General features: G+C 34.8%; 1 protein-coding gene across 1 annotated transcript in view; it reads left to right on the forward strand.

The window, feature by feature from the left end:
- Positions 1 to 554: 554 nt before the first annotated feature.
- The window catches only part of LOC144970439 (condensin complex subunit 1-like), a 55507-nt gene continuing 38187 nt past the window's right edge, over positions 555 to 17874 (forward strand). Inside the window, exons 1-7 of the mRNA XM_078910073.1 lie at positions 555 to 656; positions 4892 to 5029; positions 7778 to 7850; positions 9141 to 9199; positions 9746 to 9912; positions 10954 to 11120; positions 16499 to 16620. Of these exons, the coding sequence (XP_078766199.1) occupies positions 4918 to 5029; positions 7778 to 7850; positions 9141 to 9199; positions 9746 to 9912; positions 10954 to 11120; positions 16499 to 16620 (700 nt within the window). The 5' untranslated portion in view covers positions 555 to 656; positions 4892 to 4917. The remainder of the gene's footprint in view (positions 657 to 4891; positions 5030 to 7777; positions 7851 to 9140; positions 9200 to 9745; positions 9913 to 10953; positions 11121 to 16498; positions 16621 to 17874) is intronic.

Genomic DNA, 17874 nt, shown 5'->3' on the forward strand with positions numbered 1-17874 from the left:
GCAGGGTTTCGGCGGGTTTCGTAAAAAAGACACACCGCACAGGACGGCATTAAGTAGGATCGAGCAGGACCGATCAGTATCGTTTCATTTAATCGATACACAATGGTACCCAGCCGCTTGCGATCAAGCTTGCAAGCCAGAATGAGTTTATAAAAATGCCAAATTAGCCATAAAAAAAATGCCAGATTGTTTAAAGAAATTCTTTAAATTGTGTTTTCAGTCTACCAGTGGAGTACAATTCAAATGGGTCTTTAAAAAAAACTAGTATAATTCAATAGGGTAACATCACCGGTAGGCAAATTCACTGCAAACTTCTACACATTTGTCTTTGTCTTCAGTTTGAAAATTATCTTGCCAATTTGTGTTTTAATTAATAGTATCGAGAAAGACTGGAAATTCCACGTGGATATTTATGTCTGAAAGTTAAAATATAAAGTTAAGTGAATATTTTTTTAATGCTCAACAAGCTAATTTCAAAACACGAAATCCATATTTTTTTTCATTCACTTTTTAATCAATTATTTGGCATTTGGCATTTAAAATGTCAAACTGGCATTCTTGCGTCTCAGCCGCGAAGTTTTGAAAGTTTGTGACCTTTGACAAACAACAACAAAAACAATTTGTATGTTTCTGCTTTAACTTCGTAAATTGACAAGGTTTGTGATATTTACATAAATGACTATAAATCAGATTCAGATAGACAAGGTCAACCCGTATGGCTAACCTGCGAGAGAATACCATGCCATAAGGCAAGGAACTTTACACGAACATTATGTCCAAGTCTAATGACAATTCAAATTCAATGTCAAGAAGCCGTCTCAACTTCTGTTCGTGACTTTAGCTTTATGTTATGAACATAATTGGAAAATTGGGGCAAAAGAGATATAAGTATAAGCATAAGAACGAACTGGACCGATAAATCATCAATCCAGAGATTGCTTTACCCTTAACTTTAACTTTGGCCCCTTAGCCTTAACTGTAACTAACTTTAAATTTCAGAGTCTGAGTGAAATCGGTTTCTGGTGACTGACTGCTGAAAAGTGAAAGGGCGATTTTTCGGGAGGCCTTCCGAAAGCTCCTAGTGCTAAGGGAAACAACTGAAACATTCTCTCAACTAAGCCTGAGAAAAAATAAAACCTAGACTAACCCTAGCCTAATACTAATACGGAAAAACTGTCACTTGTACTATTTATTTCTATCACCACAGTCAGTCACAATCTCATCTCTATATTTATATTTTCTTGTGATTATCTATTGATTGAGGTTTAATTTTATGCATGATATCATTTCTTTGTCTCTTCATTTTGTTCTTCGCATCCGTATTTGAGCAACTGTTGATGCCAAGTTTCAGTTGTTTTTGCTGCTGTGATCAGATAACATGCAGTATTTAGTATTGGACAGTAATCTTGTTTTTGTGCGGTCACTTTAGGCAGTTTAGTGAGCAGCAGCAGTGGGAGTCAAATTGTGACCCAACTCGCCCATAAGAAAGTTATGACTGGAAATTGTTGTTTGCTTTTACTAAAAGTTTTAGGGGGGTTCAATTATAGATGCATAACTTTGTAATAAAGAGGAATGTCACAAATATTTTGGTATCATTATTTTCATTACTAACCGGGCACCTAGCCTCAGGATCTACGTACATGGTAACATTTAAACATGGTAACCTTGAATCTCGCCTTTAATGGATTAAATTGTATTGTTTGATTTTTTAAAATAACACACACACACACACACACACACACAACATACAGAGCAAGGTCCATCCATTGCTTGTATTGTAGCGGCAAAACAGTTACCGGAGCTACTGTGTACTTAGATCCTGAGGCTAGGTGCCTGGTTACCGTGTACGTAGACACTGTCAACCCTAATAGAAAAAAAAAAAGGAGGACTGCTTTGCACTACCTTTAAATACTTCATAAATCAAAATGGCAGCCGAGAATCAAAACAATGGTCAAATTGGGAAATTTTAGACTTTCACAATTTTATCAAGGTTTGTTCTAGAGTTTTTAAAATGCTTCTGTATGATGACATTGACAAATTGAATAAATAAACACATGACTAAAGATCCACGGTGAGAATACAAATTGAAAGAAATGCTAGCTCTAGGAGCTTTTGGAAAGTCCCCCGATTTTTCATCTGAGCTTTTTAAAAAATTTTAATTGAGCTTTTATAATAGCGCAATATCCAATAAACATGCTCAAAGCGCTTTAACAAGGGGTCCCTGGCCAACAGCAACACTTAGAACAGGACATGACGCCTGTTAGTAAAAGCCAGTATAACCATTTTTAGGACAGAGACAACGCTGTTAATGTTAACGGCCAGGTACACATTTTACACCTGAAGACGGTGAGAAAATGTGAGTAAAGAGCCTTTTCCAAGGTCTCAACTATGCACTGAGCAAGGCTCGAACCCAGGACCTTCCAATCCAAAAGCTAGTGTAAGACCACATAGCCGCACTGAAGATACTGTTATATATATTGTTATTGATACAGATTTTTGATAGATAATACTGAATTTGCGCGAACGGGGCCGATTAGAGACTAGACGACGATTGGGATTGTTTGGAAGCTTTAACTCTACCCACTTGTCTATTTGACATCCAAAATGCTATTGTCGTCTACATCTACGCCAGAATAGAAAGAGAGGGCTGAGCCTGCCATGATATAACACTTTATTGAGCCCTAATTTCATCATAAAAGTTCTGTCCACTGACAGGTGGGTGGGTATCACTTTCCAGAACTCATGTCCTTATATGAGATCCCGAGTTTTTGACCAATCAATGATTGCTCTTTTGATTGCTCGCTTGTCAACATGTGTCAACTCAGCCCTTGATTTATATACATGCATCACAGGCGGTATATGTTGTGTAACTTCAAAGACCACAGTTGACCGAAAGCGATGAATGGAAGCCCTACTGTGGCGTGGAGAACGAGGTCTTGTATGTATAGTTACGTCACTATCTCAACTCTCGTGAATTCTTAGTAAGGCTGGACTAAAAAAGAAACGAAATCTGTGTTTTAAACTCTTGAATCAAGCGAGGTACATCAGCGCATGCGTCTCATTGAGAAATGAAAAATGATATTTAAATCAAGAACATCGACCAGAAAATAAGGAAATTGTCATAAAATTATAAAATTTGAGAAAGCTATTTTCAAAATCAAATCTATTACCAAAAAGGTTATTTCTAGACCGATTTTTTCTCCATTTTTCAAGCTGATTCCAACAATGAGGTTTTCAAATTTATCGCAGTTAGATTATTTGTCTTCTTTTTCTTTTTTTTAAATGCCCAATTGACTGCTCAGGAAATGAATACATAATCCTTGACAGCTAGCGAGTAGATGTTAAATTTTGCGTATCCCTTTTCCACGCAGACACACACATACACATACACAGACTGAACACACAATGTATGTCTTTCACTTCTGGCCAAAGTTGCCAAATTACAACTTAGACTCGAATGATAACAGCGAGTGGGGTGTCAGATTAAACTTCAGTTTTAAAGGTCTAATTCAATTCACACTGCAATAAATCATAATAATGATCATTCTTGATATATATTATTATAGCATTAAAATATTTAATTCGCATTACTATAAAGATATTTTAAATATATGTATTTTGTAATTATTTTAGCGACGATACGAACCCCTTTTAATCGTCGAGCCGAACAATAGGATGCTAGACAACGATAAGTTTGTGTATGTATATGTGTGTGTGTGTGTGTGTATGCTGTTCGGACTCGAGTCTGAATAGTCTCCCATGACTATTCAGACCCAAATTCCAATGCGCGTGTGCAATCAACAGATTATTTGGACTCAGAATGGTCTCCCATGGCAGTATAGTTTTTTTGTTTTGTTTTGTATAAATTAATTATTGATAACTACATAAAATGAATGCAAATCAAAATTACGAATCTAGTAACTATCAAAAGGTAGTCTAAACCCGCTTTATTTGATGAGAAAGACAAAATCATTGATCAATTGGAAGTCAAGATAGAAATTAAAAAGAAAAGAGTTAAAACTCTACAAAAGTTAATCAAAGTAACTGTCATCATAATACGATGTCCAAATAAAATCAGGACAAAAATAAATAATTTAAAAATTATATATTCTAATAGTGTGATTGTGAATAGGATTATGAACTGAATCAGTGTGGTTTGGCCAAAACAGAATTTCTTCTGAACTCTTTTTCTTTTTCTTTAGTCTCACCCTCTGCCTACTGCCCACATTGTGTCCCCTTTGTCTATGCGCATGCACATTGGAGTTGAGTCCGAATAGCCATGGGAGACTATTCAGACTCAAGTCCAAATTGCCACACTTCGATCTTTTAAAGTTTAAAAATTCAAAACTCATTCATTTAACATGGATAAATAGGCCTTTAACTTTAACATTTATAAATATTATTAAAGTTAATATCATATTTATGGTTCTAGAATAAACAGTTCCAACTTTATGATGATTTTGCTAAAATTTTACAACAGCTAAAAGCTCAAATACTGTGACTTGGAATCCCCAATAGATTCAATTCTCTATTCGTCCCAAATAGTACTTTTGTCTTAGGGTATATCCCAAGGGAAGTCTTGAATAACCCAACCACAGTGCAGAGCTGCAAAGTGAGCTAGGTCGAGGTGACTTGCTCAAGGCCACTCATTACAGCAGATAGTTGGACTCGGTATCTTTTGGGTAAGAAGCAAAGACTATACCGCTGAGCCATGCTACCCCCAAATTATTATAACAGGTAATATGACTAATCTGAGAGTCTTAAAATTTTGTTGCTGGCATGTTTCTGTTGAATTTTCTAATGAATTTCAATTTTAATTGTTATGCCAACTTGTTTTAGAACTCAAAATGTTTATGTTGTAACATTCAATGTTTTCTCTGTCAATCTCCAGATTTTGATGCTAAATTTGATGTGAAAATGAATTTTTCAATTCCATCAAGTCGTGATGAGTTGCTTCGACAATCATCCTCAAATGAGTTTTATGTAGATGAAGTTCTGACTCTGCGACAGCTCCCATCAGCTTTGCAAGGTTTGTTGTTTCTTTAATTTTGCAGAGACTCAAGGATTTTGTTTATTATTGAGTTTGATTTTGTTACAATGTTTTAGTGATGACCGTAAAATGTCAATGAATGCTTTTGGTTTGGAGTTTTTCGTCAAATTTGATACCAGCTAGTACATAGGCCAAATTCTGATTTTTCCCTCTTTAGATCTTAAAAGGAAAATTTTTGAGGGCTTGTAGTGTGCTTAGTGTTGAGAATAAGTATCCCAAACTACTGCTGTTCAGCAGGTGAATGTTTCTTCACAAATCATCAAAAATGAGGTCTCTTTAAACAGTCTCTCTTTCTCTTGAATTTGTTATTGGTGAGAAACTTATACCATTAAAATCAGCAGCCTTTGAAGATTATAATTTCTCAAATTGGGCCTGCTAGCTTGTTTCAACCCATAGCTCCATCTATCCAAGCAAAGCCTATTTTTTTTCTTCCCATACTCAAAATGTGTGTTTTTTCATAATCATAAAAAAAATTAGGCATACTTGAACAGTCTCTCTCTGTTCTGAACTTAATTTAATGGTGAAAAACTTATATACCATTAAAATCAGCAGTCTTTGAAGATTACAATATAAAAAATTGGGCATGCTAGCTTGTTTCAGCGCAAAGCGTCATTTAAGTAAACAAAGCCTACTTTTTTCTTTCCCTAAACAAGATTCATTTTTCTTTAAAAAAACTTTTTTATTTATTTTACGATTTTGATAAATAAATTGTTATTTTCCATGTTTTGGGAAGTCACGTGTGGCTATGTCATTTAATTTTTGCTATTTGTATAAGGAAATTTTAGTTTGTGACACATACTGAAAGGCTGCTTTTCATCTACTCTGCACATTTTCAAATGTTTTACAGATAATCGTTTATATTGTGGATTTAATTTTATTTGTGCAATATCGGATTGAAATTCCTTTTACTACCAGGATAATTTTACAGTGAAATTGTGTGTTTTAATCGAGATATTTAGTGTTTTACAAACCAAATTCGTAAATTTTAAATGCCATTTTATGTCTTCCATGAATAATTTTTACCACTGTGAGCTGTAAGGATCTACTCAAGTTCAAATCCATAACAACATTGCCACCACAAAGATTTGACTAAACTAACACATCTCAGTCTATTTCGGTCGACAGGGACAAGAAGAGGAAAGAAGGGTGGAAGAAAACAAAAAGAATGAAAAGAGACAGTACATAGTACAGGCCTCGAATATGTGGCATAATTGAACTATTTTGCATCAATGTTTAAACATATTACTGTAATAGTTCTCATGAATGAGGGTGAAAATCATACATTTTGATTCGTACAGATTTTTTTCCTTTGAAATTCTGAATTTTTCATTCAATAAGATATACAGAGGTCTTGTATGTTGTCTGTAGCAAGTCTGCTGAGATTAGATTTCATTTTCAGCATCAAAATAGGTACAGCAAAGAGACTCAGAGTTGCTAAGCCTTGAGTTGCCTAGTTGTTTCTTTTATTAGTCAATTATTACCGGAGATACACTCTTTCTAAAAACAAAGAGCATGATGGCATAATTAGTAGATGGTCAAAATTTAATTCCTGTCATTGAATAATCACAATAATTGCAATTTCTCCGCATAATGAACTAGTTTTGTGCAGCTATGTTGTCTTGTAGTATGACACTTGCTTTCGGATTGGAAGGTCCTGGGTTCGAGCGCATAGTTGGGTCCTCAATGTACTCAGGTGTAAAATGAGTACCTGGACATTAACAGCGCTGTCTCTGTCTGAAAAAAAATGGTAATTTAGCCTAACGGGCATCATGTTTCGTTCTATGTTACGTTTTGCTGTTAGTCATGGACTAAAGCACTTTGAGCATGTTTAGTGTATATTGTGCTGCTATAGTTTAGCTCACTTCTTTTTTTTTTAATAATGCATAACTACAGGGTAAATTATTTAATCCTATCAGCTGAAGAGGAAAAGCAGAGGGCAGAAAAGACACATTGATTCGGTCCAAACAAACCATTCAGTACAGCTCGTGTAAACAGTGAACCACCAAGTCACAAATTTGATTACGGTTTTATTAAAAGAGACAGAGAGACAGTGTGTGTGTGAGAGAGAGAGAGAGAGAGAGAGAGAGAGAGCGAGAGAGAGAGAGAGAGAGAGAGAAATTTGAATGGATTGATGTTATTGTTATGCGCCTAGAGCTTTATTGTATAGAGTATTGGGCGCAATATAAATAAATTTCATTATTATTATTATTGTTATTATTATTATTATTATTATTATTATTATTATTATTATTATTATTATTATTATTATGCAAGACCAACCACCAGATCATCGGCTCCACCTCTGCCCACTTACCACATTGATAAGAATAGTAAGACACAACAATAGTAACACACCAAGGTCAATTAACTCAATAGTCGTGCACACTCGTTTCTTCTGACCACAATTTTATCCTAGAATAAGAAGTTATCACAAATTGCAGTTGGAGGAGAGCATGACATTGAACATTTTAAATATCAGATAATATCAAATTATGGATGAATGAAGGTAAACATATGTTAAGTGAGTTAAAAACCTTATTGTTAAACGTGCGATTACTACACCAAAGGTGACTTTCAGTTTAAAGGAAGAAGGAGAATAAAAATGGAGAAATTATGATTTGACTGAAATTCAATGTAATCAGTTCATGTCATTTGATATTTGATTTTCTTACACTACTAAAAGCTACCATACCCAATAAATAAATCATTGCTGGTATCTCATTTCAGCTTTCAAGTCAGTATGTAGATCAAAGAGTAACAGTATTGTTGAGCATTTCAACACACTTTTTAGTACTTTGTGGTAAGTATTGATTTTTATAATTCTAAATTCCAAAACTAAAAGAAAATATTTGAAGTCCTTGTCTGTTGTTTAAATTTGAAGTGAAAGAATTTCACGTTTGGGCACTTAATCTCGTTTTAATCTTGTTTTACCATATAAAGAGCGTAACACAAATTGCACTTTTTATTTTAAATGACAGAACTCTCAACAAAGATTTAGTTAACTCTCCATAATTTTGAACATTCTCTTTATGGCTATTAGTGAATGGATGTATGTATTGAGAATCAGAAGAGACCATGTTTAAGCCTCACTTTAATTTTTTCATCAGATTTGATAGCAGTCTGTATATATATATACAATTTCTGATGATTTTTTAAAAATTTCCCAGTTAGATTCTGTATTCAACATTTTTGAGGAAAATTTGTGAAAAAGAATTTAAAAAAAAAAAATTTTTATGTGTATAAATATATAGACCGAAAACATATCTTTTCAGAAAATATTTACATAATTGAATTTTAAATGTATTGTATGTGACTTTTGTGGTGATGATGTTTTTGATGCCTGTTTTATGCTCTTAATGTTTTGATATTGGTTGATTTGGTCTTGCAATATTATTGTTACCTGGTTAAACAATATCCTTTTTTTTTTTTCATTTTTAAAAAAGAGTGCTTTGAGGTTTCGACGAAAGGTGCTCTAGAAATATGCTTATTATTATTATTATTATTAGTAGTAGTAGTAGTAGTATTTGTGTTTTGTGTATAATTTTATTTTGTTATGTTGGGTGATTGTTATGTGGCTTTGCAGTCTTCTGGTTTGCCACTCATTTATACGTCTCTGGTTCAAGTCTCGCTGTGGTAGCACAAAGATGAGCCCTTTGAACTAGACTCTTCACTCACGTTTTGTCACCATATGGTGTAAAACAAATTCTTAGCTGGTGACAGGGTTGTTGCTTTACACAAAACAAAACCAAAAAAAAGGATAGAAAAGAATATTGAAAAGAGTGCCTTATAATTATAAGTGTCATGCTTCCTCTGTGTGCTACTGTTGGCATGGAACCAATGAAAAGTGATTTGCACACATTCAGTGACTAAATGCATTTCACGTTACATTGCAAATATCCACATTTACTTTTGTAAACTTCAGAGAAAAATATTGGTGTAAACTTCATTGCCAGAAAATAGAAAAGAATCTTTTTAAGGCCTGCCCTTTATCCATTTTTTTATTTTTTTATTTTCATAATTCAAGTGATTATCCGGTGCTTACTCATCTCTTTTTTTAATTAATTTTTTTTTTCTTTTTGTAATCTTACAGCCTTTTTAAAGACCTTGACCCCTCCCTGAAAGAGGATGCATGGACTTACTTATTATCAGGTATTTTCTCTTTTGATGTGAAGTTAGGGATTCCATAAAACCGGCAATTTGAAATTTTCTGTCTGACCTTGTTCGGTATCGGGAGTTGATTTTTTAAAAGATAAAAGCATTGTTAAGGGTAAGCTTGGTGGATGTGTATCCTTTTCTATGATTTAAGGTTATATTATTTGATGGAGAGAGAGGCTTTGCACGAAATAATTTTATATATATGCTCTTTACCAGAAAAATTTTCCGCCTTTTAAAAAATTTTAGCAAAGGCTATCCCTGATTGATAATATTTAAGTGTTGTTTGTGGCTTATTTCCTTTTGGATTTCAATTTAAGGACTGACAGTTTTTATTGTTTTATTATTTTAATGAATCATTAAAAGAATGGTACTAATAATAGGTTTTTGTGCTGTTGATTTCCCGGGGGGAAGGAGGGGGGGGGGAGTGATCATGATTAATAAAAGTCTTCTTTTCCTGTTTTTCAGGCATTGTGGATGGTAGCTCCAAGAGCTGAAAGGTTTTTGAATAACATGTAATAATTGGTTGTTTTTTTTTTAAAGGCTGCAAAACATATTGTCGCTGTCTGACTGCTTTCTTGGATGAGTGTGACATCAGCAAGGAAGAACGTTTGGTCCACTTGAATGGGATGAAAATGACCTGTTACCTGCTTTGTCAGTTCCTGGAAAAGTTGGATGCAGAAGCCACCCAACCAGTAGGTGTGGCTAAGGTATGTATTGTCACATGATTTTTACATTTTATAAGCACTGTACACTTATAATTTAACAATTCACATTGCCATAGAGGAATCACATGCTACCTCTTGAGAAAAGTAAGTGGAGCAGGCACTTATGTTGATAGCAATAAGGAATGAAGTGAGTAGAAAAGTGCCAGAAGACAATAGAGAATTTTAAAAAACCAACTTCTTTGTCGATGGGGGCTCAAGCTGAGATGGGTTTCAAAGATGAGGATTTGGATTATTAACTCTTTCAGCACCATTGGCCACACTGTGAGACCGAGCAGAATCTGTTCTACTGGCCAATGGCCGCACAGTGCAGCCAGTCTTGAAAGGCAAAAGCATTAATGTAATCCAATCCTACTTTCTACAAAAGTACTATAAATTGAACCAATTGTATTATTTCTTTCATCAGAATATTCAATAGGCCCTAGGCTGGTATTTTAATAAAGATTTTTGCGCTGATTTCAAATGTCGCTTTGACTTAGCTTGTCATTCTCATGCTGCCTCAATCAGGTGTCAGTCATTTGACGGAAATGCAAATATAGACTCAGCACTGAAAGTGTTAAGGCCAGCGTAGCACAATGGTTTGGCCTTTGATTTGTACCGAAAAAGTACCAAGGTTTTATTCCCTGTCATGCTATGTGGCCTTGAGCCTGTCACCTCGATCCAGCTCAATTTGCAGCTCTGCACTGCAGCTGATGTTTGGGTTATTCTTGACATCCCTTGGATTAGACCCTATAGAAAAATTCCCCTTGACTTTTGACTTAGACCCTTCTACTAAATAGTCGACAGACTTTTCCACCTGGGCTGCTTTGACTTTGATTATTGTTAAGGTGACAAATTATATTCCTGCCGTTCTTTTGCAAATTGTCAGATTGTTTCAAGATCTTAAATTGATTTTAACAGTCAAAATCACTTCACTATTTCAGAATGCTAGATTAGTGAGATATAACTGTATCTTTATTGAATTTACCAAAATGTTGTTGTTTTGGGGGGGGGGGTTTTGGTTTTTTAAAAATATTATTATAACAGGGCTGTGGCAGAGGTAGACAGAAAAAATCTAAAGCTTCTGCACCCGGTGGTTTGGAGATTGACTGGAATTACGAAAGAGATCAGGGAGTCCACATCCTTCTTGCCTTCATCCAGTTGTCACTCAACAAACTATGGGACCCACCAGTGGCTGAGGAGGAATTTGTCAGGTGAAATGACCTAAATAGATGGATTGATTTTTATATCGCTTCACAAGTTGTCATTTACTCCCCCTGTGGCCACATGGAACGAAATTTATGATTTATACAGATCCATTTGGCTTTTAAATTTTTTAACAGTGATTTTAAGAATATTTTCCATTTCTCACTGCCAGTTAATCAGGCACGCTTCAATCCTTGGGTTACTTTTATATTACATTTAGAGTGGAATTCCATCACTGACAACTTGAGATATGCTGACAGATATGAGAAATTTTCTCGTCAATTCGATTAGAAATCATTTTTGTCACATGAGGACATAATTATTGTGATACAGAGCCATAGCTTAACACGATCCCTCATCACACAAATGTTGTGTCCATCTTTAATACTGAAGCTGCAATATGTAAGGATTGGATTGGATCAAGTGCTACATTTTGGTCTCGTGAAATGGCAGTTGGCTTGTCACCTGTAGGTTCAGTTCCTATTGAGTGCAATGAAAATTTGAGTCATTGAAAAGGCCATACTCTGGTGATAAATGAGTAACTGGCTGTAACAATGCTGTCTCTCAAAAATAGAAAATAAAGATGTTATAGAACCCTACAGGCATCATGCCTTGACCTACATGTTGCTGTTAGCTTTGAACCACATGTTAAGTGCTTAGAATACATTAAGTATTAAGTCGATGTTGTGCTATATAATAGCTCAAGCTCAAATTTTTATGAAGTGCAATTGTTAGCCTACACTCTTACTGCCATACACCAATTTATTCTTACATTCTCAATTAAACTGTTAAGATTGTCATGGCAAATGTTAAATTCTTTTATTTCTACTTGGGGCAAGGTTATCTGATTATTTTTTACTTTTTAAAAAATAATAGTTACAAGAAAGAAACAGTTCAGTGGATTACCAGGGTATTTAGTGGTTAGGAAAAGGGATTTTACTTATACAGGTATTGGGAATATTCGGAAGATGGATCATTCACAAAAAATTCTTACTTTTTTTTATTTTTATGTTATTTGAACTGTTTTTGGGTAGGATATAATAAAAACAATTGATTAAAAAATTCTTTTTGTTGACTTTAAAATGTGTTTATTTATTATATATAAATATATACATTTACTAGTAAAAAGCCCGCAATTTCGCGGGGAATGAACTATTTCCATTCGATATTGTACCCACCATTGGTACATCCTCTGTTGATTTTTATGTGTGGCCCAACATGAAGTGTAAGCCGCTATAGCCTCTGACCCGTGACACAGCAACATATAGTTGTCTGTGTATGAAAACAGGTTGTGGTAATAAAATCAACTGCGAAAATAAACCTGAAGTAGCAGACGTGAGCAGAGTTGAAAGACGATCCTGGGATCGAGAACTTACCTTACAGTACAGTACTCTGGTGATCATGTTTGGTGGCGTTTGGCACTGTTTTTATGCACCTCCACTTACTTTAAATTATAAAAGGAAATCAAATTATCTGTTTATCTAACTGTAAAAAATACATTTCTAATTTTCAAATCTTTCAGTAGAGTTGTGCGCCATATAATTTTTTTTATTGACTCAAATGGCACGATAGCCTCCACAAGGCTAGACTATATTTAAGAAAGGATTTTCAATTCCATTGTATTTATCTTCCAACAACATTCTACATGTTTTTATATTTCACTTTCTAAACTGCATTACACAGTTCCTCCCCGCCTCCCCTCTTTTCACTTAATTAATTGCGCACCTTTTAGAAATATCTAGCATTCTGTTTTAATTCGTGCTTCCTTACAAAGGAGCATACTAATTTCCTGCCAACCAATGTTTTGTTTATTCATCTTAACTACGCCACTACCACATTATCTCATTCATCTTTGGTGTTTAATGCATCCTGTTTTGTTGGTAAAGGGGAAACCCGAAACGTTCATTTGATCTGTTTTTGTAATTAAATTGAAGCTTACATTCAATTTCACATGATTATTTATTTCTTCGAGCTTCAAGCAGCAACATTTACATTAAGTGAATACATTATACTGGGGATTTAGGAGCTTCCGGAATGTCTCCCCTTTACTTTACTTATGGAAAAACAAACATCCTAGCACCTTTACTAAGACTTATGACTAACCCTAATAGAAAGAAAAAAAAATACTCCGATATCGAGCTAACCCTAATAGAAAAAATGATGACAAATTGAATAAATAAACGTCTGACAAAAGAACAACGGTGAAAATACAAATTTAAAGAATACTGGGGATGTAGGAGCTTTCGGAATGTCTCCCCTTTACTTAACTTATGGAAAAACAAACACCATAGCACCTTGAATAAGACTTATGACTAACCTCTCGAGCTAACCCTAATAGAAAAAAACAACTCTCGGACTGCTTTGCACTACCTTTCAATACTTAACAAATCATTTATAGATACAAATACATTCTGTGGTACCCCTTTAGACACGTTCCAACCAGTTTCACCTAGTTTCATAAACGAGTTGATAAAAAAAGCCCCCATTAAATCCTGCGACCTTGATCCCCTACCAGCACAGCTTTTGGCCAGCTCCATCGATACATTATTACCATCCATTACATCAATCATAAATACATCCATACTGACTGGCGAAGTTCCATCATGCTTTAAAAGTGCCCTCGTCAAACCACTTCTGAAGAAACCATCACTGGACCACAATATATTAAACAATTATCGTCCTGTATCAAATTTACCTTTTTTGTCAAAACTTTTGGAAAAGGTAGTTCTTACACAATTAACTTCTCATCTTAAGAACAACAGTTTGGAACAACCCTTTCAGTCAGCCTACAAACATCAACACAGTACTGAAACGGCGCTTCTTAAAATCTTTAATGACTTGTTATGTAATGCTGATGCTAACAATAGCAATGTATTATGCCTTTTAGATCTTTCAGCTGCTTTTGACACTATTGACCATGACATTTTGTTAAGAAGACTAGAAAATACTTTCGGCATAAAAGGAATTGCCCTTAAATGGTTTACATCATTTTTACAGGATCGATGGCAGACTGTCGTGGTGAATGGTGTTCAGTCAGAACAAGTTTTACTAAATTTTGGAGTGCCTCAAGGCTCTGTTCTTGGCCCTGTCCTTTTTACTGTATATATGCAGCCCCTTTCTAGTGTGATATCCAGATTCAATCTGAGTTATCATTTTTATGCAGATGATACGCAAATATATGATTCAGCACCCCTTAGTAATTTACAGTTCTTAATACAACGAATTACGAGCTGTTTTAATGAGATTAAATCTTGGATGTACCACAATAAGTTAAAATTAAATGATAGTAAAACTGAGATTTTAATGTGTGGAAGGCCGAGTATCCTTAAACAGGCAAATAAATCACCTATTACTCTCGGAAATAGCACAATAGAATTTTCAAATAAAGCAAAAAACCTTGGTGTCATCATCGATAAAGATCTTTCCATGACAAGCCACGTGAATAACACCATACAATCTATGTACATAGAAATGAAAAAAATAAGCAAAATTCGTAATTTAATACCGAAGCATATAACAGAACTTTTAATTAATTCCCTGGTTTTATCTAAATTGGACTATTGTAACTTCCTTTGGGCGAATTTAGCTAAAGACAAAATTAGCAAACTTCAGGTTGCTCAAAATAACGTAGCCAGGCTCATTGTACGCAATAACAAAAAATACCCGTCAGCAACTCTTCTTCTCCGTGAGTTACACTGGCTTCCTGTGGAAAAAAGAGTTGCCTATAAGATTTGTACTGTTGTCTACAAATCGCTGAGCACGAACAGTCCCTCCTATATTAAAGACCTTCTAAACATATATGTCCCTAATAGAAACTTGAGGTCAAGCAATGACCAATCAATCCTTGTCAAACCTAAGCCATTGCGTAAAATAGGTGAACAGTCTTTTCAATTTTCGGCCCCCCCATTTTTGGAACTCTCTCCCATCTTACGTGAGATGCTCGGATTCGTTGACAACGTTCAAATCTCGCTTAAAGTTTTATCTTTTTACGTCATAATGTTGCAATATTATTCTCATATTTTGTTGTTAAATTGAATTCGTATCACGTTTCCTTCACACTTGTCTCACTGTAATATGTTTTGTTTTATATCACTGTAAAGCGCTTAGAGCCTGTGACAACAGGGTAAAGTGCTATATAAATGCCATTTATTATTAAAATTGCGGCCGAAAATCAAAACAATGGTCAAATTAGGAAATTTTAAACTTTCACAAATCTATCAAGGTTTGTTCTAGAGTTTTTAAAATACTTCTATATAATGACAAATTGAATAAATAAATGCCTGACAAAATATCAACGGTGAAAATACAAATTTAAAGAATACTGGGGATGTAGGAGCTTTCGGAATATCTCCCCTTTACTTAACTTATGCAAAAACAAACATCCTAGCACCTTTACTAAGATTTATGACTAACCCTAATAGAAAAAAAATCCTTCGATCTCGAGCTAATCCTAATAGTAAAAAAAGAATCAAAGTGGCGACTGAAATACCTTCATGTGATCAAGTGAATAATATCACCATGAATGCCACGATTTGCTGAAAAATGCCAACACACACACACATGTATACACCACACACAACACACACACACATAAATATACACGCAATTAGAACAGACTACTATATAACAACACTGATCACCGCTAAATCAACAACACAACGGAAGTAATAATATTGTTTGATGTCATAAATAGATGACGCAAACTGACAACTTTTTACAGTGACGAAAATGGTTGATTTTGGGACTGTTTAGTGTCGTCGGTACGTATTTTATGATATCTGTGTGACTCAACGAACATTCAAACTGACTTTAAATTATAAAAGGAAATCAAGTTATCTGTTTATCTATCTGTAAGAAATACATTTCTAATTTTCAAATCTTTCAGTAGAGTTGTGCACCGTATCAATTTTTTTATTGACTCAAATAAGCACAATGTTCTCCACAATGCTATATTTTTTTAAGAAAGGATATATATATATATAAATAAAAAAATTGAATTAGAATGGCAGAACTTAATATTTTAACTTTTTGTTTAAGAAATAATTTTCTGTCCCCACCATGAATCAGTGCTGATGGTATTCCTCAGATTTTTTTAGACAGAATTTCCTCCTTTGAAAAAAATTAAATTTCCCTCATGCAAATGTACAGGCAGTGAGAGACTTGATGTGTGATGGAACAAATAAGTGCAGTTTCCTACCCTCTATAAATTAGCTAGATTATCAATGGTAATTTATCACTTCAATTGCTCTAAAAGTTGGGTTTAATGCAGTAAAAAATGGGGCTGAGCGGCAGTTGTTTATAATTTTCCTCCTTTTCCACTTTTTGTTACCATCAGCACTCATATATCTTTATCTAATGTTTTTGAATTACAAATTATTATCACTAGCTTGGTAAGCTCCTGCTGTTACAAGTTATTGGAGAACCCTTCCATCGTTAAGAATAAAGACACCATCTTGGCACTATCCCACATTGTTGGCAATCTCATCAAACGCTACAACCATGGATTGGGTAAGAAGCTGATATAACCAAGTCTTATTTTTTATGGCACTTGACTAATCTATGACCTGCCGAATATTACGAATTTTTCGTAATTTTACGAATTTTACACAAATTTCATGGCCAGTTACGAAAAATTTTCAGTAATAATGATAATAATAATAATGATAAGAAGGACTACTACTACTCTTCTACTACTACTATAATAATGATGATGATAATAATAATATTGATGATAATAATAATTGAAATGATAATAATGTAATACAGTAGAACTCGGAAATAGCGAGTTCGACGGGTCCACTCCTGATTACTCGCTATTTCCGAGTTCTCGCTATTCCCGAGTTGCCAGGAAAGGTCACTCGGCCGTACAAAAATATGGAAAGACTGTGTGTGTGTGTGTGTGTGCCGCGCGTGCGTGCAAATGACTGTGTGTGGATAAAGTGGGGTGAGGGCGGGGTTGAACGGCCTTCGTTATCTACGTAATGATGGCCACAGGTTGAAGTTGATCCACCCCTTCCATTTCCATCAAGATTTCGTGTATGTGTGTGTGCGAGTGTTTGTATGCACTAGGCATGTTTGATGAGGTAAGCAAGCGCATCACTCAATCACTGACCCACTGAAATGATGGTTCCACGCTCCCCTCTCTCGCTGATCGTGTCGTTCGTTAACGAATGCGACTCGCTGACCGATGCTGCGAAGTGAGGCATGTTGACATGTTGGCTGCCAGTGCTAACCTCGCGCACAAACACACACATCCAACCCCCACCCAAATTTGTTTCGCCTACTATGTACTCTCGACTAGGCAACTATGTAATATTACTCGTAACGAAAAATAAGAAAGGAAAAGAAGCTAGGCTAAAAATATTTAAATCGCCCTTGTCTGGTGTTTTGCTTTACTTCATTCGAAGTCCTAGGCTGGGGCAGGAAATGCTCGTTATTTCCGAGTTGACCTCTTTTTCATACTCGCTACTTGCATGCTAATTTTATTGACTCAAATAAGAGAAAAAAACGGGGATTTAGATTTTACTCGCTATTTCCGAGTTCTTGCTATTTCCGAGTACGTTACTTTCATGTTCTACTGTAATAATGAAAAGAAGAACTACTGCTACTCTTCTACTACTATTACTACTATGATAATAATAATATTAACAAAGCATTTCTACAAGGCATAAGCATGTCAATGTAATGTTGAAGTGATCATCAATGTCAATTTGTGGTTGTTCGTATATGATTTCAGAAATTACTAATTTCCTTGTAAAATAA

The sequence above is a fragment of the Berghia stephanieae genome, chromosome 4, assembly GCF_034508935.2.
Source record: "Berghia stephanieae isolate SIO BIC M18660-M18661 chromosome 4, UCSD_Bste_1.3, whole genome shotgun sequence".
NCBI classification, from domain to species: Eukaryota; Metazoa; Mollusca; class Gastropoda; order Nudibranchia; family Aeolidiidae; genus Berghia; species Berghia stephanieae.